The sequence below is a fragment of the Hyperolius riggenbachi genome, chromosome 11 (assembly GCF_040937935.1).
Source record: "Hyperolius riggenbachi isolate aHypRig1 chromosome 11, aHypRig1.pri, whole genome shotgun sequence".
NCBI lineage: Eukaryota > Metazoa > Chordata > Amphibia > Anura > Hyperoliidae > Hyperolius > Hyperolius riggenbachi.
Genome location: NC_090656.1, coordinates 186629885 through 186654771, shown reverse-complemented (window position 1 = coordinate 186654771; position 24887 = coordinate 186629885). Strand labels below are relative to the sequence as shown.

The following is a 24887-nucleotide window of genomic DNA, read 5'->3' as shown; positions in this document are numbered from 1 at the left end:
TGGGGGGCGGAGCCCAAATCTCAATGTCACTGTCCTGGAGGGTTGTCAAAAATAGAATTACCAGGTCGTAATCCTGGTTATCCGTCAAAAGTCTGATCAGGCATGTTGGAAAATCTCTGCAAGGAGGTTGGTGCAGGCAGGGCTGTGGAGTCGGAGTCGGAGCAATGTTGGATACTTGGAGTCGGTGGTTTCAATAAACTGAGGAGTCGAAGTTGGATTATTTTTGAACCAAATGCATAGCCTTTGTAAAAGTTAAGGTAGCCATACACTGGTCGATTTGCCATCAGATACGACCAACAGATAGATCCCTCTCTGATCTAATCGGATCAGAGAGGGATTGTATGGCTGCCTTTAGTGTAAACAGATTGTGATTCGATTTCAGCATGAAACCAATCACAATCTGTGGTGGTGCTGCCTACCCGCCCGCATACATTACCTGCTCCGCCGGCGCGTGTCCCTGCTGCCTTCTTCTCCGCGCTGGTCTCCGGGTTCTGGCTGGCTTCACTTCTTTCTGTCCGGGGAAGTTTAAACAGTAGAGGGTGCTCTACAGTTTAAACTTCCTGCCGGGACAGGAAGAAGTGAAGCCTGCTGGACTCGGACCCAGCGCGGAGACGGAGCAGCAGTGACAGTGGGGATATGCGCCGGCCGGATCAGGTAATGTTTTGCCGCTGTATTGCGTCAGTTGGGCATTCGAACGCCGCTATCGACGCACTCCGGACCCACCGGTGATCAAGAAAAATGTTCCGCGCGGACGGCAATCGACGGGAACGATTGATTTGGGACGAAAATCGATCGTTCTGTCAGCGCTTGCGCGACGATTTCACAGCAGATTCGATCAGTGATCGAATATGCTGTATATCGGCGGGAAAATCGTTAGGTGTATGGGCCCCTTTAGACTAGGTCTAATCTAGACTAGATCTGTATATAAATACAGATATGATGTACATTATTAGCTCCAGAGTTACATGCACTCTAAATGACTGTTTCCATGTAGCAGTCACTTACAGTAAGGGCTAGTTCACATTGAAACGCGTATCGCAAACAAGATTTTACCACGATTTGAGCTTGGAATTCCCATTCAATAGAACAAGAATCACAAGGCAAACATCCCCAAAGTGCTGCATGCAGTGGGTTTGCCATTTATTGCAATTGCAAACACAGCCGTGAGAATGTATCCATAGGCATACATCAGCAGCAGCGCTTTGCTAATCGCCGGCAATCATCAAAGCGCTGCAAAAGCACCCAGTGTGAACCAGCCCTAAGTGTGTTTGATTTGAGGGTTCTAACCTGTTACCAACAGTTTTTGCACCAGTTTTTCTCCTCATGGGGAAACCTAAAGCTTGGATCACATGAGTTGCTGTAAGGATGTCGCGCAGCAACTAATTTAGCCAATGTAATGCTCTGTGTCGATTTTCAACCTTTCATCATCGCGGCACATTTTCAGGGGGTGGGGGGTGATGGAACTGCCAGAACGCCATGCGAGATAAAACGATGGGATCTTCTACAGCATTTCCGCCAACGTTGTGTAAAGCCCTATTTTAAAAAACTGTTCCGTTCATTTGAATGGAATGGCGGTTGGTCACCTTTAAACTTTACTTTCGTTGGCCACTGAAAACTGTTCATTTACCTCCGCGCAGAAGCCTGTGTGAACCAGCCCTAGTGGTCTCTTACAGTGTTTTTAATTTGATGGTTCTTACCTATTTCCAACAGGTTTTAGACCAATTAATCTCCTCATGAGGGAATCTAAAGATCCCCTTTACACTTTTAAAAACACCCCTTGGCGTAGATATTTATAGAGATGTCGGATGACCAGCCTCTTTGCTCTCCAGCTATACTGACAGTTGAACTGATGTTCGTTAAAGGGAACCCGAGATGAGAGGAATATGGAGGCTGCCATATTTATTTCCTTTTAAACAATACCAGTTGCCTGGCAGTCCTCCTGATCCTGTGTCTAATACTTTTAGCCATAGACCCTGAACAAGCATGCAGCAGATCAGGTACTCTGACTGAGCTGACTCAGGTTTTACTGGATTAGCCATAAGCTTGTTCCAGGGTTTTGACCCAGACACTACATATGCAAGATAATCCGCAGGGCTGCCAGGCAACTGACATTGTTTACAAGGAAATAAATATGGCAGCCTCCATATCCCTCTCATCTTGGGTTCCCTTTAAGTGCTTTTGAAAATAAAGAAAAGCCTGATAATCCCCATGAGGAGATGAACTAGTCCAGAATCTGTCAGTAACAGGTGAGATCCATCAAATTTAAAAACACTTTAAAGCATACATGTCAAACTCCAGGCCGTGGGCCAAATCTGGCCCTCTAAGCCATCAGATTTGGCCTTCAGGTGGTTTTCCCACTTAGCATTATGTTTGGCCCACTTACGACCATCAGAAAAGCTATGTTAGAAGGTAAGCACTAGATCCCCAGGGAAACCAAATGGGGAGGGGAAAGCACAAGATACCATGGAACTTTATAGGAGAGGGAGGGGGGCACCAGACACCAGGAAACTGTATGGGGGAAGGAGGACCACCAAACATCAGGGAATTGTATGGGGGGGGACCCATCAAACACCAGGGAACTGTATAGCTGGAGGAGGACCACTAGACACCAGGGAACCATATAGGGGAAGGAGGCGGCACTAGACACCAGGAAACTGTATAGGGAATGGAGTGGGGTTATTAGATATCAGGGAATTGTATAAGGGAGAGAGGTGGCTACTAGACATTGAGGTTGGCCCACGACTTGGTCCCAGAGCTCAATTTCGGCCCACTTCGTATTTGAGTTTGACACCCCTGCTTGAAAGAGAAACTGTGACGAAGGTTAAGACCTCATCCCAATCAGTAGCTGATACCCCCTTTCCCATGAGAAATCTATTCCTTTTCACAAACACACTGTGGGAGCCTTGTTGCATTGTGGGAAATAACAGCCAAAAAAGCAAGCAACATCTCCTTCCACTGACATCACCTGCAAGCAGTAAAAATGTCACCATGATAAATTTCAGAATGTAAATCGGGGAGAGGAAAGATTTTACAATGGGCAAACACTGACTAAATCATGTATACGTAATTATTGTAAAAATGAAACACTTTTGTTCATTACATTATTTTCACTGGAGTTCCTCTTTAAGTGACCCCTATCAAGAAAGAAAGTAGTCATGGTGTATTTTACTCTGGGTCAAATGTTTATCTTTTAAGTATGTATACATATATACAGTACAGTACAGACAGTTCACAGTGTTAAGTGTCCCTTTAAATGCAATTTGAAATAAAGACTTTGCCTCTGTAGTTTTACTACAGTTGTAATCATCATATTAATTAGTCTATCTAATGCATTAATGTTATGGTGAATTTGATATCCTTTCCTCTAGGGATGTGCTGATGGTAGTTTAATTACTGAGAGCTAAATGAGGTCAGTGCACAATGGACACTCCTTAAAGAGTAACCGTTAGCCCCCAAAGTGAAATTTAAATCTGTACAGCAATGTTTTATTTAGTATTAAAGTGATTAAAAAAGCTAATGCGTTCTGCAAAAATCAATATAATTTTGCTACTATGTAGCCTTTTGCCCACGCTAAAGACGCAAAGCCGCATATCAGATACTGATGACGAGCATGCAGAGCATGCCTATGTTTGCCCGACCACCCTCTCCCCCCCCCAGGACCAGGTGCCGATCTGTTTGCACCACAAACAGCTGACCGCTCTGACACGGAGAGAGAGCGGCAGCACTTCCAGCGGGAGCACCGCAGAGCAGCCGCCGCCGTGCATCTCTCACATGTGATTCTCTCACATGTGACTCGGCGGCGGCTGCTCTGCGGTGCTCCCGCTGGAAGTGCTGCCGCTCTGTCTCCGTGTCAGAGCGGTCAGCTGTTTGTGGTGCAAATAGATCGGCACCTGGTCCTGGGGGGGAGAGGGGGGTCGGGCAAACATAGGCATGCTCTGCATGCTCGTCATCAGTATCTGATATGCGGCTTTGCGTCGTTAGCGTGGGCAAAAGGCTACATAGTAGCAAAATTGTATTGATTTTTGCAGAACGCATTGGCTTTTTTGATCACTTTAATACTAAATAAAACATTGCTGTACAGATTTAAATTTCACTTTGGGGGCTAACAGTTACTCCTTAAAGAGAACCAGAGATGAAGCACCCTCTTGTATTTTACCTTATAAATCAGTGGGAACATGACAGCAAACACCTAATCTGCCCTTTGTTTCATTGTTCTCTGTGTAATCTGACTGTTATCACGTCTGATAAGAATCCCCGACTGAGAAGTCAGGCTGCTCCGTCTAGCTTTGCTACAGAAAGATTATAGCTAAGTCTGTATTCTGTGGTGTTATTTCAAGCCCAAGCCTGCCCCCTTGTGGCTTTGCTATAATGACTCAGCTATAATCATTCCCAGCAAAGCCAGATTTAATTGCTCAGTCTGGGATTCTTGTGACTGCTGTTAACAGACACTTTTAGCAGTGAGGAGGAAACAGAGAGCATGGTAAGTGTTTTCTCTAATGTTCTTACTGATATACATGGTAAAATACACAAGGGTGCTTCGTCTCTGGTTCCCTTTAAGCAAAACTATTATATAAATAATGAAATGTAATATCTTTGCATGGATTTTTTGTGCCATCTTCTGTAAGTTAACGATGGGATATGCTTCTTTCTCCTTCTAGCTACCTAGACAGCTTAGATCGGATCGGGGCACCAGATTACCAACCTACAGAACAGGATATCCTTCGAACCCGAGTGAAGACCACTGGCATTGTAGAAACTCATTTCACCTTCAAGAACCTCCATTTCAGGTTAGTTCGCTCACTAAAATCTCAACTTTATGGGATCTGTTTTATCAAACATAATCACAAAAACCGCAAAGCTGCAATAGAGAAAGACATCACAGAGAAATTGCAATGTAATGAGTAAAAACTCCTTGTTCACAGCTTGAAAAAAAATTGTAGCAAAACTAAAAAAAAATCCCTGGGGGATACTTACCGGGAGGGGGAAATCTCTGGATCCTAATGAGGCCTCCCCCGTTCTCACGCTCTGGGATCCCAAGGCAAGTATTCACCTAGGAGAAAACGTGACTTGGATCAGGCCCAATATCCCCTTATGTGTTAAAGTTGCCCCTGTATCAAACTCTGCACAGTGGCTGTAGGGTGAAGTTGTGTTGTGCACAGGTTTACCTGCCTCATTACAGCACTTGTTTAGAAACATAAGGCTGTAGCAATCTTTTCTACCACTTTTTATTCTCCTCTTAGTTCCTGGTGCAGGAGTGTAGCCACGCCCACCCATTACTGAAACAGAGGCAGACTAAGGCTCCCTGCACACTGCAAATCCGTTTTGCAATTCCGTTCACGATTCCAATTTTAAATTCCAATTTTCCCTGAATACATTCAACAGAAAAACGGATCAAAAATGCAGCTTGCAGTAAAGATTAAAAATTGGAATCGGATATAAAAACCGATTAACCCATTCGCGTTCCGTCGTTTTCACTTGAGAAATGTTCACCTCCCATTCATTAGCCTATAACTTTATCACTACTTATCACAATGAACTGATCTATATCTTGTTTTTTCCGCCACCAATTAGGCTTTCTTTGGGGGGTACATTTTGCTAAGAGCCACTTTACTGTAAATGCATTTTAACAGGAAGAATATGAAAAAACTGAAAAAATTCATTATTTCTGTTTTCAGCCATTATAGTTGTAAAATAATACATGCCGCCATAATTAAAACTCACGTATTGTATTTGCCCATATGTCCCGGTTATTACACCGTTAAAATTATGTCCCTATCACAATGTATGGCGACAATATTTTATTTGGAAATAAAGGTGAATTTTTTCCGTTTTGCATCTATCACTATCAGGGGCGTAACTAGGCCCCACCGGGCCCCCCTGCAGATTTTCTGAGCGGGCCCCCCCCCCCCCCCCCCCCCCCGGGGCCCGCTCGCGGCCGTTTTGTGGGTGCTGGAGGGGTGGCAGCATGAGGGGAAAGCCTTGCCCACAGTCGGCGGGGAGAGGGGTAGTTCCCCCCTCTCCCTCACCTCGGGGCTCTCCCCTCTGCGCTCCCCTCCAGCTCGTAAGTGTCTGTGGGGCTGTGGTGGGCAGCGAGCGGCGGGCAGATACATACCTGCTTCCGTGCGTTCCATCGGAGACTTCTCCCTCTAGCGGCTGCCGTCACTTCCAAGTGACGTCAGCCGCTAGAGGGAGAAGTCTCCGATGGAACGCACGGAAGCAGGTATGTATCTGCCCGCCGCTCGCTGCCCACCACAGCCCCACAGACACTTACGAGCTGGAGGGGAGCGCAGAGGGGAGAGCCCCGAGGTGAGGGAGAGGGGGGAACTACCCCTCTCCCCGCCGACTGTGGGCAAGGCTTTCCCCTCATGCTGCCACCCCTCCAGCACCCACAAAACGGCCCCGAGCGGGCCCCAGGGGGGGGCCGGGCCCCCCCGCGGGCGCAGGGGCTGCAGGGCCTATTCCTATGCCCCTGATCACTATTTACAAGTTTAAAATAAAATAAAAAAATAGAAATATTTCATCTTTACATTGATATTTAAAAAGTTTAGATCCTTAGGTAAATATTTACATAGTTTTTTTTTTCATTGTAATGTTTTTTGTTTTTTATATTAAACATTTTATTTGGGTAGTTTTGGGAGGGTGGGATGTGTAAACAATAGATTTATAATGTAAATGTGTGTTTGAATTTTATTTTTTTTGCTTTTAGTTGTAGTTTTACTTTTTGGCCACAAGATGGCGGCCATGAGTTTGTTTACATGACGTCACTCTAAGCGTAACATACGCTTAGAGGGACGCATGGGGGACGCAACAGCCAGAAAAATCGGAGCTTCTGAGAGAAGCTGTCGCTTTTTCTGCAGGGGAGAGGAATTAAAGATCGGGCACCATAGCCCGATTCACTGATTGCCTGGCTAACAAACCACGGGCCGGGAGCGCGCATGGTTCCTGGACGTAGAAACTACGTCCAGGAACTAAAACACGTTAAAAAAGCGGAATTAAATTTTTGTCCATTGTAAAATCTTACCCACCCTGTTTTACATTCCTAAATTTAGCATACATTCCAGCATCTTTACTGCTGGCAAGATGAATCAACTTAGGATATTTTCCCCCTCTGTTAAGTAAGCAGAAACATCAGTTTATCTCCGAGAGCACTGTGGGGCAGAAGGCTGCATGACATCATAGCCTAGGCTTAATGTCTTTAGCACATCACTTTTTCCTTGTTTCAATTGCTTTGTCCTTAGACCTAGCCATGACGTCATGAGTTTGTTTACATGACGTCACTCTAAGCGTAACATACGCTTAGAGGGACGCATGGGGGACGCTACAGCCAGAAAAAGCGCAGCTTCCGAGAGAAGCTGTCGCTTTTTCAGTGGGGGAGAGGAATTAAAGATCGGGCACCATAGCCCGATTCACTGATTGCCTGGCTAACAAACCGCGGGCCGGGAGCGCGCATGGTTCCTGGACGTAGAAACTACGTCCAGGATCTAAAACACGTTAAAAAGCGGAATAGGAAACGCATGCAGTGTGCAAGAGACCTTATAGATTTCTATCACATGGATAGCCTCTAAAGCAATGCAAAGCTGTGTACAGTCATGCAGGGGTTGGGTTGTGATAATGGTACCCTCTGCAGCTGAACTTGAAGTCCTTACTGCTCAGTGCAGGGCTGGGCAAACTTTGCGCGGCTTGGGCAGCATTTCTTACATTTCTCCCCTCCTTCCCTGTAGAGTTGAGTGCAGGTGATAACGGGGTTACTTAAAACTCACCCAATCGCTGATTTAGCCAGCGTGTAATACGCTGGTACGTCCTTCTTACGTGCCATGCAAAGCCATGGAGATGCGACGCTGGAATTGGTCGGGTGAGTTTTAAGTAACCCCCTGTTAACGCGCACTCGTGACTCTGCAGGGAGGAGTGGAATCCCACCGTCTGTCGCGGGCCATAGTTTGCCCAGCACTGGTTCAGTGGCTACCATGGCTCTCTATAAAGCTTGATTTTGAAAGGAGAGTGGTAAAGCTTTATAAGATATAGTTTTCAGAGAAAAGGGGCTAAGCTAATTTGAGGGATTGTATTTCCAACATCATTGTCCCTGTTTAAAATAACCATTGTTATGGAAATTCTGCCACCCTAGCTTATCCACTTTTTCCCAGTACGATCAGGTGATGTCATTGTGTTCATGAGTAAAGGTGCGTACACACATGCGATATAGTCGTTTGAAACGATCGTTCCCCGATCCTTTCAAACGACGATCGTTTGAAAAAAAGCAGCCAACGACCATGAAGTCTAACGACGGACAAGCTAGATCGTTAAAAACAAATGATCTAGCTTGGCGGATTTTTCCGAACGACGATCGTTTGCAAAAGTAGTACATCGTTGGAAACAATCGTTCGTACTAGGCTTGACATGCGCATTTCACTATTTCTCCATAGAACTTTTAATTTTTATGCGCAGGCGCAGTAGTTACTTTTACGTGCTGTAACGTTCGTTCTAACGATCTGATCGTTACACACCTTTTAAAACTAACTTTACTTAGGTCGTTCTTTCATCAATTAAAAGTTTGTTCGTCGTTGACAACGAACGATCGTTGTCGCATGTGTGTACGTAGCTTAATTCTTTAGACCTGGGATCCACTAGGAACACTTTTGCAGCGCTTGCTGATTGCTGGTGATCAGCACAGAGCTACACGAGTAGATCCCTATGGTGTGATCCCACTAGCAGCATTACGATCACAGAGCGATTGCAAAAAGTTACCTGCAGCATTTTGGGAGCGATGGCATCAGCGGCTACAGTAGCCAATTCACAATTGCTCCGGGAATCACAGCATTTCCGCAATTTGGGCAAAAAAGATGTTTTCACCTCAAAGACGGAAGCAATTTTCAGCTCTCCTCCCATTCATTCGCCAATAACTTTATCACTACTCCTCACACATAAATGATCTATATATTTTATTTTCACCACAAGTTAAGCTTTCTGTGGGGGATACTTGTTTTCAGTAATTACATTTTCTATACATTTTATATAAATAAATATATCATTTGGAAATAAAGGTGTATTTTTTCTGTTTAGGGTTTTTTTTTGTGTCCCGTCAATTGTAAGCCCTTATGTACTAATATAACCGTAGTATACCCTCATGACATACATATTATTAAAAAAAAATGTATGGATTTTTTTTACTGTTTTTTTTTTTTTTTTTTTTTATATATGTGGCATGTGTACTTTAACTTTTCCCAGTTAGATGGCGATATAAAGACCCCTTGGATTACCAGAAAGTGTTTCATTATTTTTTTTTCACTTGCATTTACGATCTTTATTAACCCCCTTGGCGGTATGAAAAATACCGCCAGGGGGAAGCGCAACAGTTTTTTTTAAATTTTTTTTTTTTTTTTATCATGTAGCGAGCCGAGGGCTCGCTACATGATAGCCGCTGCTCAGCGGCATCCCCCCAGCCCCGCCGATCGCCTCCGGCGATAGGCGATCAGGAAATCCCGTTCAAAGAACGGGATTTCCTGGAGGGCTTCCCCCGTCGCCATGGCGACGGGGCGGGATGACGTCACCGACGTCAGCGACGTCGGGACGTCATTGGGAGACCCGATCCACCCCTCGGCGCTGCCTGGCACTGATTGGCCAGGCAGCGCTCGGGGTCTGGGGGGGGGGGGGCCGCGCGCCGCACCGGATAGCGGCGATCGGGCGCGCGGCGGCGGCGATCGGGGTGCTGGCGCAGCTAGCAAAGTGCTAGCTGCGTCCAGCAAAAAAAAAATTAAGCAAATCGGCCCAGCAGGGCCTGAGCGGCACCCTCCGGCGGCTTACCCCGTGTCACACACGGGGTTACCGCTAAGGAGGTTAAGATTGGACATGGCCCCTGATCGGGATCATGTCCATTCATTACACACACTGCGATTGATTCGGGGAAGCCTTACTTCCCTTCCCCAATCGCCGACACGGAACACCCCCTGGGGTGCGCAGCGCCGCAGCCCTATCTGGATGAGTATACTCATTCAGAAAAGCTGAACCAGTTAAAATCTCTAGCACTTAAAAAGCTCTTGTAGTGTGAATCAGCCCTTAAAGGTACAATCCGTACCATATCAGTCGTTTCAGATCACCAAGATAATTGATCGGAAATGATCAGTTGTGCCCTTTAATGGCAAAATTTCCACTAACCAATCCGATCAGATTGATCCATTTTTCAGATCAACCCCATTGATTGGATTGGTTAGTAGAATTTGACAGTTAATGGGCACAATTGATCAATTCTGACCGATTACCACGACAATCGATTGGCCATGGGGTTGTTCCACTAATGGGCACCTTAAGATATTGCTAGTTGTAGCATTTTTCAGCCAAGGATAACATTTTCTTATAGAGGATTTATTCTTCTTTCTGACATTGTTGTTAACTTCATTAGCTAAGAGCAATCTTCTGTGATGGGCACATTAACTTATCTTAATAGTCTGGATCAGAAAAATTTCCCTAAATAATCTCCACTTGAACTCGTGCTACAGAAAAAAAAAGGACTTCAGAAAATGGATTATTGCATCAAAGTTATCCAGAGAACAAAGTGTTCATTGTGATGGTTTCTTGTCCTTCAGTGGATACGATCACTGCTGCCCTCTAGTGGTCAAAGTCAGAATGAAATTACGTGGCTTTCTCAGTGAAGCTTCTTTGCTCAGTTACAGATAGCTACATGTTAAGTTATTCTAATTTTAGAACTTTGGAATTCGAATTACTAGTGATTAGAAAGAAGTCTTTTAACTGTGCGTGAAAAGTAACGTTTTATCTAGAAAGGAAGAAACCACACAAACAACTCTTGCAGTTATATTACTACCATGAAACCCTGGATATATTTTAAGGAAATATGTTAATATTTTGTGGACTCCTCTTTTAAAGTCTACCCAAGGCGACATGTGTCATGATGAGATAAACATGTGTATGTACAGTTCAAAACACATTAACAAGGCTGTTTTTTTTTTTTTTTGCTGCCTGAAAGAGTTAATTTTCAGGCATGCTAGTGACAGTGTCTTTCTTATCAGTACCTTGTTGGGTATATAGTAAACCTCACTGATAAGCAAATTAAATCCATAAAAGTTTTCCTGGCAGAATACAACTACTGAGGGCAGGGGAGAGATAGAAAAAGGTCAATAGTTCATGTATTTTAACTCTGAGACACTTAACCACTTGCGTACCACAGGCTTACACCTCCCTAGTGACCAGGCGATTTTTTACAATTCAGTGCTCTGCAGCTTTAACAGCTCGCTGGGGAGCCATACAACTTAGCACATAAATTAATCTCCCCCCTTTTGTTGCCACAAACAGAGCTTTCTATTGGTGGCGTCTGATTGCTGCTGCAATGTTTTTTTTTTTGTTTGTTTTGTTTTGTTTTTTTATGAATTTAAATGTTTTTTTTTTATTTATTTTATAAAAATGTCTTTTTAATTGTTGTTTTCATTCCTTCCCTCCCCCCTGAGCGGCAATCAATGTGATCGGCGCTCACAGGGATTAGCCTATGAGAGCGATCACTTATTGAGCCTCTCCTGGGGACATCTCAGTGACAGTTGTCCTCTGTACAAACAAATACCGGCTGTTTTTCTCTATTATACAGCCTGTCAGCCGCGATCATGGCTGGCAGGCTGAACATGGAGCTCCGTGTCTCGGCAGGGAATGAACGTGCATGCACGTGAGCGTTCCCTGCTAATCCCCGCCCACCACTCTTGACGCCAATCGGCATTAGGTGTAGAGCTGTACAGAGGCGCCAGTAGGATAAAAGTCACTAAAACGTTTAAAACGTTCGGGATGCGGTGGTGGACCAGCCAACCCAAAACACACAGGTACTGTCGATTCAAGTAATAAATAATTTACTTATATACTCCAAAGACAAGTTGCAGCGCGCTTCCTCAGGCAATAAACAGGAGTGATACACAGCAAGTTGCAACGCGTTTCACGGGCACTGGACAGAGGTGCCAAGCGTATTTTGCACTCCGTGCTGTGTATCACTCCTGTTTATTGCCTGAGGAAGCGCGTTGCAACTTGTCTTTGGAGTATATAAGTAAATTATTTATTACTTGAATCGACAGTACCTGTGTCTGTTTTGGGTTGGCTGGTCCACCACCGCATCCCGAACGGTTTAAACGTTTTAGTGACTTTTATCCTACTGCCGCCTCTGTACAGCTCTACACACCAAGAATCCACCCTTGGTGGAAGGGTGGTACACCCTCTTTTTTTCCTCTATCCACAGATAGCGACGTCTTAATCCTGAGTGGGGACAGACTTGGTCTCCCCACCTGCCTTTTCAGTGGTTGCCTTGGAGGTAACCCTGGTTTGTAAGTTCAATACTTACGTTTCATCATTATCATTCGCACTCCTCCAAAACAAGCTACACTATATTGGGCTCTCGGTTTTCTACCTTTTAGATTTCTGCAAAATCGGCATTAGGTGTTCCTGGGGCTGCCACCTTCCCAACGCCTATCAGCGTCAGGCGGTCGGGAAGAGGTTAATAGACTGCCATTGAAAAGAAGACAATAAAACGATTTTATAAATGTTTAGATATAAAACTATGGGATATCTAAAAAAAAAGCCATTTTTAGGAGTAGGAGGAAAAATACAATTGTTTATCACATCAGTTTAATTTCATCTCGGGTTCACTTTAAGTTTAAATAAAGCCTCCTCTTAGTTTGTCCTGTTGTCTGCTGCGATTGACACACTGTTCGTCACACAGGCTGTTCGATGTCGGTGGACAGCGGTCAGAGAGGAAGAAATGGATTCACTGTTTTGAAGATGTGACAGCGATCATATTCTGTGTCGCTCTGAGTGGGTACGATCAAGTCCTCCATGAAGACGAGACCACGGTGAGTGTGATGTTACCAATTGTGCACTTAGAGGATCTGTACTTTATATCATTTATTTATACTGACAGTTCAGCTGTGGGAAGATTGGTTCAAGCATTGGCTGGTTTGTTTTGGCAGCAGAGTTGAATTCTTAAATCTTTACAAGGTTGATACTCAGGCTTGGTTTTATAATTTATGCTGAAATACTTCTAGCTGGTGTGTCATTTTTTCTAAACTTACTATATGTTTAGACTAGTTGTTGCGGTGGTTGAAATATCTGGCGCATGTGCTGCGCCCCATTCTGTCAGCTTCTTGTTCTTGCCAGTGACTGTATACATAAAGCTCTGTCCACTGCTGAGGACTATGACAGAGAGTGAAGTACTTATCTCTTCACGTACACGATATACACTGCAAACTCTTGTCTACAGGACTCTTCTACCTCTCGTACTGTTGTCCATAAAGTAGTTCAAATCCTTCTATTTTGTTTTTTATTTTCCCCTGAATGGGTAAGTCCATAAACAGGGCCCCTTTAAAGGGAACTTAAACTGAAGGAGAAAAAAAAGTGTTTCACTTACTCGGGGGCTTCCATCAGCCCCCTGCGCCATCAGTCATCTCCGGTTCCCTGCAGCACCCTACTTCCGTTTTGATTTGCAGCCCCGGTCTGTGCGCTTCCTGTTCATGCTCCCGTGTATGGGAGTGCTCTGCACATGCGCAATATGCAGAAATCTCTACTGCACATGTGCAGAACGCTCTCCCAGCGGCAGGGGCGTCATCGAGGATGCTCGCAGCCACGCATGCGCAGTGGCTATCAACTTGCTCAGTCGGCCAGCCAGAAGAGGGCACTGGTGGATCATTTAGTGGCGGTGCGAGCACAGGGTGGATGGAGGGGGCAGGTAGAAGCCCCATGTAAGTTAAACTGATTTTTTTTTTTTGCTTTAGATTTCCTGTAACCAAGAAAAATTATCACCCATACAAAACACACACACACAACACATACAAAAAGGGCAAACCGGAACTGAAAATAACCTTATGAGATAATGCATGAGATTAATTGTATATGTTTTTATCAATGGTAAATAGAAGATAAGTAACATAGAACTGGGTCTAGTTTTTTTATTTTCAGTTTCAGGACTTCATTTTTAAGACTGCATTCTAAACAGCGTTCAAGGCGCTCTAATGTAAAATCTGCCTTTTGAGCTTCAAAACAAACAGATGTATTGACATTTTGAACTTTCTTGCACTAAAACATTAACCGCTGCAAACAAGCCTCAGGGCTCGTTCCCACTGTTGCGACGCGATTTCGGCCGCATTCCGACGCTTGTAAAAACGCATGCGGATGAGTTTCCGCATGCGTTTTTACCCGCGATTTCGCATGCGATTTCGCATGGCAGGGTGCCATGCGAAATTAACCATGACACTGCGCCATGCGAAATTAACCATGACACTGCCAGGGCTAAATAAAATTGAAAAAGGTGCGAAATCGCACGCGAAATCGCGGGTAAAAACGCATGTAACAAACGCATGCGTTTTTACTATTAAATACATTAGCGGCGATTCGCACGGATTCCCGACGCAGGCGAAATCGTTGGCTCTTTTGTGCGTTTTTTTCACGCTGAAAAAAACGCACCTCAACAACGCTACAGTGGAAACAGGCCCATCCACTTGCATTACATGTGCGGATCTGCATGCGTTGGACGCATGCAGATTTTGCGATAGTGGGAACGAGCCCTCAATGCATACAGGTAAATAGATCTTTAACATGTGGTCCAAAGGGACAAGACCTCCATGTACAGGGAGTAGCGTGATGTGCTACTAGTCAATAAAACAATGTCTTTATTAGTTGCTAAAATGTATACACTGGTGCTCATAGCCTCTTGCTAAACACCTCACATGTGGAGATGTGCGGGCTATATATGCAAGGGACATATATGTTCAGAGGAGGTCTTTGTTGATCCCCCACCACCCATCCCTACAGTATATAGTAATATAGAGTGGGGTGTAGCTATCACTAATACACAATATATAGTAACAGTTGTAACCTTTAATAGAGAAGTCCTCGGTGTGGGGTTACCATGGAAGAGAGCTGCACTTGTGTGTATTGCAAATGCACCTTCTGGACGGACTCTTTGTAACCAGTCAGTAGTTGAACCTACAGGTCACAACTATAGTTGTGCAAATACACCATCAAGGGGACACTGGTGACGGAGTACACACTGCTCGGAGTGCTCAAACAGTGTGCACCTACGTATGCTGTACACCAGAGTCCACGCTACCGTCACAATACAAACTGCATATATTACACAGGAGGTATTCAACAGGGTTACACACTGTGCAGTGTGTACCCAATCACCATTGACCCTTGATGGTGTATTTGCACAATATAGTCGCGTCCTGTAGGTGTGACTGCTGACTGGTCACACAGACTCAGGCCAGAATTAGCATTTGCAATATACACACAGTAAGCCGCCACCTGCAAATTTCCATGTAGGGGATACAACTGTTACTGTACAGTGTACTCCCCAGAATTTTTCCCCAGCTGGGTGGTATGTAATAGTAGCCGGGTTGCATGAAAAAGTAGCCGGGTGGGACAATATGAGAAAATGCTGGGCTGGTACTTCTGTGCGCAACTCTGCTTACAGAATAGGAAGAAGTGAGCCGATGACAGCCGGGTGCTCATCAAAACTAGGCAGGTGGAGCACCCGGCTAAAAGAGCCTGAGGAGAACACTGCTGTATATTGTGTATTAGGGATAGCTACACCCCACCCTTTAGTAAGATATACCAAAGGGGTGGGGGAGATCAACAAAGACCCCTCTGAACATATACATCACTTGCATAGATGGCCCCAACATCTCCACATCCGTGTATACAATACCCCACATCTCCACATCCGTGTATACAATACCCCACATCTCCACATCCCTGTATACAATACCCCACATCTCCACATCCCTGTATACTATACCCCACATCTCCACATCCGTGTATACAATACCCCACATCTCCACATCCCTGTATACAATACCCCACATCTCCACATCCGTGTATACTATACCCCACATCTCCACATCCGTGTATACAATACCCCACATCTCCACATCCGTGTATACAATACCCCACATCTCCACATCCGTGTATACAATACCCCACATCTCCACATCCGTGTATACAATACCCCACATCTCCACATCCCTGTATACAATACTCCACATCCCTGTATACAATACCCCACATCTCCACATCCCTGTATATGATACCCCACATCTCCACATCCGTGTATACAATACCCCACATCTCCACATCCGTGTATACAATACCCCACATCTCCACATCCGTGTATACAATACCCCACATCTCCACATCCGTGTATACAATACCCCACATCTCCACATACCTGTATACAATACCCCACATCTCCACATCCGTGTATACAATACCCCACATCTCCACATCCCTGTATACAATACCCCACATCTCCACATCCCTGTATACAATACCCCACATCTCCACATCCCTGTATACAATACCCCACATCTCCACATCCCTGTATACAATACCCCACATCTCCACATCCCTGTATACAATACCCCACATCTCCACATCCCTGTATACAATACCCCACATCTCCACATCCCTGTATACAATACCCCACATCTCCACATCCGTGTATACAATACCCCACATCTCCACATCCGTGTATACAATACCCCACATCTCCACATCCCTGTATACAATACCCCACATCTCCACATCCGTGTATACTATACTCCACATCCGTGTATACAATACCCCACATCTCCACATCCGTGTATACAATACCCCACATCTCCACATCCGTGTATACAATACCCCACATCTCCACATCCGTGTATACAATACCCCACATCTCCACATCCCTGTATACAATACTCCACATCCCTGTATACAATACCCCACATCTCCACATCCCTGTATATGATACCCCACATCTCCACATCCGTGTATACAATACCCCACATCTCCACATCCGTGTATACAATACCCCACATCTCCACATCCGTGTATACAATACCCCACATCTCCACATCCGTGTATACAATACCCCACATCTCCACATACCTGTATACAATACCCCACATCTCCACATCCGTGTATACAATACCCCACATCTCCACATCCCTGTATACAATACCCCACATCTCCACATCCCTGTATACAATACCCCACATCTCCACATCCCTGTATACAATACCCCACATCTCCACATCCCTGTATACAATACCCCACATCTCCACATCCCTGTATACAATACCCCACATCTCCACATCCCTGTATACAATACCCCACATCTCCACATCCCTGTATACAATACCCCACATCTCCACATCCCTGTATACAATACCCCACATCTCCACATCCCTGTATACAATACCCCACATCTCCACATCCGTGTATACAATACCCCACATCTCCACATCCGTGTATACAATACCCCACATCTCCACATCCGTGTATACAATACCCCACATCTCCACATCCGTGTATACAATACCCCACATCTCCACATCCGTGTATACAATACTCCACATCCGTGTATACAATACCCCACATCTCCACATCCCTGTATACAATACCCCACATCTCCACATCCGTGTATACAATACCCAACATCTCCACATCCCTGTATACAATACCCCACATCTCCACATCCCTGTATACAATACCCCACATCTCCACATCCCTGTATACAATACCCTACATCTCCACATCCGTGTATACAATACCCCACATCTCCACATCCCTGTATACAATACCCCACATCTCCACATCCCTGTATACAATACCCCACATCTCCACATCCCTGTATACAATACCCCACATCTCCACATCCCTGTATACAATACCCCACATCTCCACATCCGTGTATACAATACCCCACATCTCCACATCCGTGTATACAATACCCCACATCTCCACATCCGTGTATACAATACCCCACATCTCCACATCCCTGTATATGATACCCCACATCTCCACATCCGTGTATACAATACCCCACATCTCCACATCCCTGTATATGATACCCCACATCTCCACATCCCTGTATACAATAACCGACATCTCCACATCTGTGTATACAATACCCCATATCTCCACATCCGTGTACAATACATTTTAACAATTTACAATTGGTATATTGACTACCCACCCACAAACACATACTCCCCCTACCCTGCGGTCTCTGGAATGCCAGATCCGTCCGCAACAAACTTACAGCAGTCCACGACCTCTTCCTCTCCAAATCCCTCACCATTCTCGCACTCACTGAGACATGGCTCACCCCCTCTGACTCTGCCGCAGAGGCTGCCCTCTCCTATGGGGGTCTTCACCTCAGTCACACCCCCAGACCAGACAACAGGACCGAGGGAGGGGTGGGTCTGCTCCTCTCCCCATCCTGCATCTTCCGTGTCCTCACACCACCTACCTCTCTACAATTCACATCCTTTGAGGCCCACACCATTCGCCTCTACCACCCCCTCCCTGCCATTGTTGCGGTCTTATACCGCCCTCCGGGCTCCACCCCACAATTTCTCGATGACCTTGCCTCCTGGCTCCCACACATCCTCTCCTCTGACCTCCCCACCATCATCCTTGGGGATTTCAATATTCCCATCGATGAAGCCCAGAGCTCTGCTGTGACCCGGCTACTCACCATTGCCAACTCACTTGGACTTGTACAACACGCCAACACCCCCACTCACACTGCAGGTCACACTCTCGACCTTGTATTCACTAAATCCACCACCATTGCAGACCTTGACATCGCACCCTTTCCACCCTCAGACCATCACCTTCTCACCTTCAACCTCCTCACGGAAGGCACCTCCAAATTACCCACCCACCCACCTGGTCGATGGCAGCGAGACCTACGCAAGCTCAACCCTAGTGTCCTTGCTGACCCCCTCCATGCCCTCTCCTCCACTCTCCCCACCCTAACCTGTCCTAATCTTGCTGCAGCTCAGTATCGCCAAACTCTCTCATCAGCCCTAGAGAAAGCTGCTCCACCAATATTTCGCCACAACCGACTCCCTAACCCCCAGCCCTGGCGCACTACCCATATTCGCATCCTCCAGAGGAAAACACGCGCCACTGAACGGAAATGGAGAAAAACTAGACTTAACCAGGATTTCCTACAGTACAAGAGCAACCTGCTGCAGTTCCACACTGCCCTTGCTCATGCGAAGCAGGAATACTTTACCAAGCTCATCGGAGCACAAGCTTCCAACCCCCGGCGTCTTTTTGCCACCTTCAACTCCCTGCTTAAACCCACCCCCCCACCCTCCGTTTCCTCCCTCTCTGCCACAGATTTAGCCACCCACTTCACCAACAAAATTGTCTCCATCCGCCAGGAAATATCCAATCTCTAATCTTCACCTCCCACCCCCTCCCAACCAGCTCCTCCTCCACCCTATCCTCCCCTCACATCCTTCACTCCTACTACCACCGAGGAAGTCAACCACCTACTGCAGACTTCCCATACCACTACTTCCCCCCCTTGACCCCATCCCTTCTGACTTACTCCAGCCTCACTTCACGGATTTGGCCCCAGTCCTCACTACCCTGTTCAACCTCTCCCTATCCTCAGGCACCTTCCCCACAGACTTCAAGCAGGCCACTGTACTACCCCTGCTCAAGAAACCCTCACTCGACCCCTCGCTACCCTCCAACTACCGTCCTATCTCCCTCCTCCCCTTTGCCTCAAAACTCCTTGAGCGTCTGGTTCACAAACGCCTCACCCAGTACCTCAATGCCAACTCACTGCTAGACCCACTCCAATCTGTATTTCGGCCTGCCCACTCAACCGAAACTGCTCTCACCAAAGTGGTCAACGACCTTGCCTTAGCTAAAGCTGAAGGTAAATACTCCATTCTCCTCCTCCTTGACCTGTCAGCAGCTTTTGACACAGTAGATCATCCCCTACTCCTCCAGTCCCTCCAGTCCTTGGGCATTCACGATCTCGCCCTGTCCTGGCTTTCATCCTACCTCTCCAACCGCTCCTTCACGACCACCTTCAATGAGTCCTCGTCCACCCCCAACCACCTCTCGGTGGGAGTCCCCCAAGGTTCGGTCCTTGGCCCCCTACTGTTCACCCTATACACATCCTCCATTGGCAAGGTTATCTCCTCCATGGGTTTTAACTATCATCTGTATGCAGATGACACCCAGATCTACCTCCACACCCCTGACATATCCACCACTACCATGGACAAGGTCTCCTCCTGCCTATCCGCCATCTCCTCCTGGATGTCTGCTAGGTTCCTGAAACTAAATCTAGACGAAACGGAATTTATGATCTTCCCACCCCGGCCATCCACGAACCTCCCAGATGTGCATGTCACTGTTAACCACACTACCATTCGCCCTACCTCTCAAGCCCGCTGTCTGGGTGTCACCCTGGACTCCGCACTCTCCTTCACTTCCCACATCCAAAACCTCACAAAGTCCTGCAACTTCCACCTTCGTAACATCTGTAAGATTCGCCCTTTCCTGACCTCTGCCACCACCAAACTCCTCATCCATGCCCTCATAATTTCCCACCTTGACTACTTCATTGCCCTGCTGTCTGTTCTCCCTATGACCCAAACAGCCCCACTGCAGTCCATCATGAATGCGGCAGCCAGAATTATCCACTGCTCCCATCGCTCCACCACGGCAAATCCCCTCCTAGAATCCCTCCACTGGCTTCCTATCCAGTCCAGAATCTGATTCAAGATACTGTGTCTGACCTACAAATCTGTCCACAAAACCTGTCCAACCTACATTTCCGATCTTACTCAGAGGTACACACCTAGCCGCTCACTCCGCTCTTCCAATGAACTTCGCCTAATCGCCCCCCGCATCACCCAGTCCCATGCACGCCTCCAGGACTTCTCAAGAGCTGCTCCAACACTATGGAACTCCCTACCTCCACCCATTAGGGCAGCCCCCTCCTTCAACATCTTCAAGAAAGCCCTCAAAACTCACCTTTTCACTCTGGCCTACTACCCCTCACAAGTGCTCTAAACCTACAGCTGAACTCTGGTCCCCTACCATTCGTGTCCTTACCTCTCCCTCTAGATTGTAAGCCTTTGGGCAGGGTCCTCCTCCTTTTGTGTCCTACCTGATCATGCACCTCCATTACTGTGAACCCATGCTATGCATCTGAGTGAACATAACTTGCCTAATCTCCATGCTCCATCCAGTGACTGACTAAGCATTACCTTGTACTAATACTGTGCTGTGTGATCTGGTTTTCTTGTATTCCTGTATTGTCATATTGCTGTATGTCACCCCTAAATATTGTCTGTAACCTAAATTAATGTTCAGCGCTGCGTAATATGTTGGCGCTTTATAAATACAATAAATAAATAAAATAATAAATATTGACTAGTAGCACATCACGCTACTCCCTGTCCATTTAAGGTCTTGCCACTAAAACATTATTAGCAGGGTTTTCTCTAATAAGGCACCCCATGGAACAGTTGCTCTTCAAAAACAAGTATGAGAATAAAATGCGTACCACAGGTGGGTTAATAATAATAATAATTTAAAAGGAAGTGCCGATGTTCTATAAAACAATTAAAAATTGTTTAAAAAAGGGAAAGGATGATGAACTTGCTTCCAACAATGAAAGAACATGGCAAAGGTCAAGTTTAATAAAGGTGTCCATGAGCATTATACTTTGTCTGCTGAAGTGCTGAAGAAATCCCATTCACCACCACATCACTAAACTTACTAAGGTTATGTTGGCACCACCAGGCTCTGTTTCAGCAGACATTAGTCTACGATGTCTGTAGGGATGTCTGCAGATGGCCTACCTGCTGTTGGAGCCTGCCAGCCCACCATCTGCAAATCAGAGCATCATGAATGTGGGTATCTATGGGGACATAAATAGTAAATAGCACATACCTCGATACTGTTTTAAGGGGGGGGGGGGGCTTATGGGAACTGGCAACAAGAGGTTCTACCTATAGCAGCGTGAGGTACAATGGCAGAATGACACCATATGAAATCATGGTGCTCATTATTTTTATTTAAAGAAATACTTTTACATTTTATGACACACACTCCGGTGGTAAGACAATGGGGCCAGCCCACCACCCGATCGACATGGTATGCTTCTGTTAACACAGCATCCCTTTTGTAGTGGAAGCAAGACCTGACACCGCCTTTGCAATATAGTTCAAACCTAGTCAAACCTAGGCCGCCATATTGCCTGTTAAGTACTTTTGCTATTAAAGTAATAGTGTGCCTTTTGTACACTGGCTTTAGCAGCATTGTGTTTTTTCTACTATAAACCCACTTTAAACAAAAAAAATTATATTGAATTTTTCAAAAAAAACAAACAGAAAAATCAAAACAATGAAAGAAAACCAGTCCCCTTGCAATCCAAAGACATTGAATTAATTACAAGATTCAATATTATTACATATACTTTCCTTCAGACGAGGAATCAAAATTGCAGGTACTAATCGAGCAAACACTGTACAATAGTAAAGATTATGCATACAGGCTGATATCCCAAACATATGAACATAAGTAGGCGAGACAAAATTAAAGATGAAGATCTGAACCATGGCAGTAATATGTAAATGGGGGGTAACCACATCTGATGAGTCTACTTAGAATGACCGAACTTTGTCAGATGTATTAAATTGGGATCACTTAAGTTACTTGGCACCCTTTTTACTGGTGACATGGTATGGTCCAAGATAACTATAATATTGGACTCTGGTAACATTGCGGTGGAAATGACACCGATTCATGCTGATAGGTGTTCACCTCTTTCAATGTAAAGGACGTTACACTTCCACACTATGTACAAAGATGACAGCCCATTGCAGTGAACACAAGGTATGTGGGGGGGGGGGGGGCGGAGACATTAGGACTTTTCAGACAGGTCTCTTGTTCTTGGTGTACTAATTGTACAGGGACTCCTTTTTTAATCCTCATAATTATAATACAACAGTTCAGTCGGTTCTTTCACACAAAGTTTAAAGTTTACCTAATTAATTTTTCTTTCTGATATCAGTATGTCAGCGATTATACTGATCTGCCTTTTAAAAGCTGGCTGTAGTACCACTGTTGGACACTGTGCAGTGCAAGACGCTTATTTTATGTAAAAATGGTCCTAGTCCTTTCTGGTAAAACTAAAGAAAACGTAGCTGGTTGCATGGATAGCAGTTGTTTTTTTTGTTGTTTTTTTGCAACGTTGAATGACATGCTCAGTACATTTCTCCTATCAGATCTTAAAGGGAAGGTTCAAGCAAAAAAAAAAAATGAGTTTTACTTACCTGGGGCTTCTACCAGCCCCATGCAGCCATCCTGTGCCCTCGTAGTCACTCACTGCTGCTCCAGTCCCCCGCTGGCAGCTTTCTGACCTCAGAGGTCAGGGCCACATTGCATACATTTTTACGCATTCCAGCTAGTGCAGGAACAAAAATGTACTCGTTGCACCACTAACGCGTAAAAATGTATGCGTTAATGTTCCTGCACTAGCGGGAATGTGTAAAAATGTACGCAATTCGGCCCTGACCTCCGAGGTCAGAAAGCTCCCAGCGGGGGACTGGAGCAGCAGTGAGTGACTACGAGGGCACAGGATGGCTGCATGGGGCTGGTAGAAGCCCCAGGTAAGTGAAACTCATTTTTTTTTTTTTTGCTTGGACCTTCCCTTTAAGCATACTGAGCATGTCATTCATTCAATGACATTATTGCATGCCTATATTACATTTGCCTTTTGTTTAACTTTGAACACCATGATATTTTACCCCCTACTTCACCCTCCCAGTTTGATTGCTTTTACAGTTGAATAGTGGACGATGCCATTGCTTATACTATTACCAATTGTTATGGAGCAACAATGCAAAATTTCCTTTAGAATGTCATTTGACCCTAGATCCATTCACAAAAGCATGCATCTGCAGGGAGAGTGGGTGTTCCCTAGACAGGTAGCAGCTGCTTCTACTGAGTCACCCCACCTACTGTGCACAGTTAATATTGAAGTTTTATTGATCATACTTTCAGCGTCACATTTCTCCATATATAAAAAGTTGGAAATGCTTGACTCGTATCTGAATATTTGTGTGATCTTTTGAGTGTCAGTGTGAAAAAAAGTGCTGGTTGTCTTTTTGTTCTCAGTTGACAGCCCTTTGCAAATTATAACCATGCAATACAAACAGCTCAGTGCGTTTTAAGGGCATGCACGCATGCGAAAAACGTACATAAAATAATAGCATGTTTAATCACCATTCCTGAGAAATTCCTCATTGTCTCATCTTCGGACAATAAAGTACCTGTTCACACTGTTGTGTTAACTGATGGGTTTAAGCTTCTAGGATCTTACTAAACATGACAGAATTCATTTTGCCCCAATTGCTGACCTCATTATTGCACCACCTGCCATCTTTACTATATGGCACTTTTGACTTGTAGCGGTGAAGCAGTATGGGACAGCTAATTTCGGTGCAGCAGTGCGTCGAAGATTTGGACTGCCATAGGCTGTAATGCTCAGAATTGACAAAACAAAAGGGTAGTTTGGGTATCGGTAATAGTCCCAAACCGAATTATACATCCTAACAACGTTTTAGGTAGTCAGTAGGAGAATAGTCTTTATAATGGCAGGAGTTCAGCTAGGGCAGGTCGATTGGAGATGAGGCAAGACCATTGGTAGATCAATGGCCTATAGCGTTGGATTGCATTGAACAGTGCAGTCCAACGCTGTGGCTAGATCGTTTTTCAATAGATTCCCTGCAGGAACCTATTGAAAATTGATGTGCAGTTTGTGGTAGCATCAGTTCCTTCTGAATTGATTCTTTACAGAACAGAATCAATTGTTATGGACGGTCCTAGGAGATTAAGAATAGATGAGATTAATGCAAGGGTTTAGGGAAGTTTCTGGGACTAGTTAGACTGGGCTTGGAATATAGACTGGACATTGTTTATAGTCTAGGTTAGATTAAGCTTGGATGAAAAATGAAAGTTTGGGGAGTCAGAGGAGCAAAAAGATAAGCGTTAAGCAAAAGCCACCGTCCCAGTTTATTTCACCTCAGACTGGATAACCA

The 24887-nt window shown here is 45.3% G+C and overlaps 1 protein-coding gene across 2 annotated transcripts in view; it reads left to right on the top strand.

Annotated features, from left to right (window-relative positions):
• GNAO1 (G protein subunit alpha o1) overlaps nucleotides 1-24887 on the top strand; it is a 384990-nt gene that overhangs the window by 303103 nt on the left and 57000 nt on the right. For both annotated transcript variants that reach the window (XM_068260490.1, XM_068260492.1), the window contains exons 5-6: nucleotides 4659-4787; nucleotides 12701-12830. In XM_068260490.1, the coding sequence (XP_068116591.1) occupies nucleotides 4659-4787; nucleotides 12701-12830 (259 nt within the window). The remainder of the gene's footprint in view (nucleotides 1-4658; nucleotides 4788-12700; nucleotides 12831-24887) is intronic.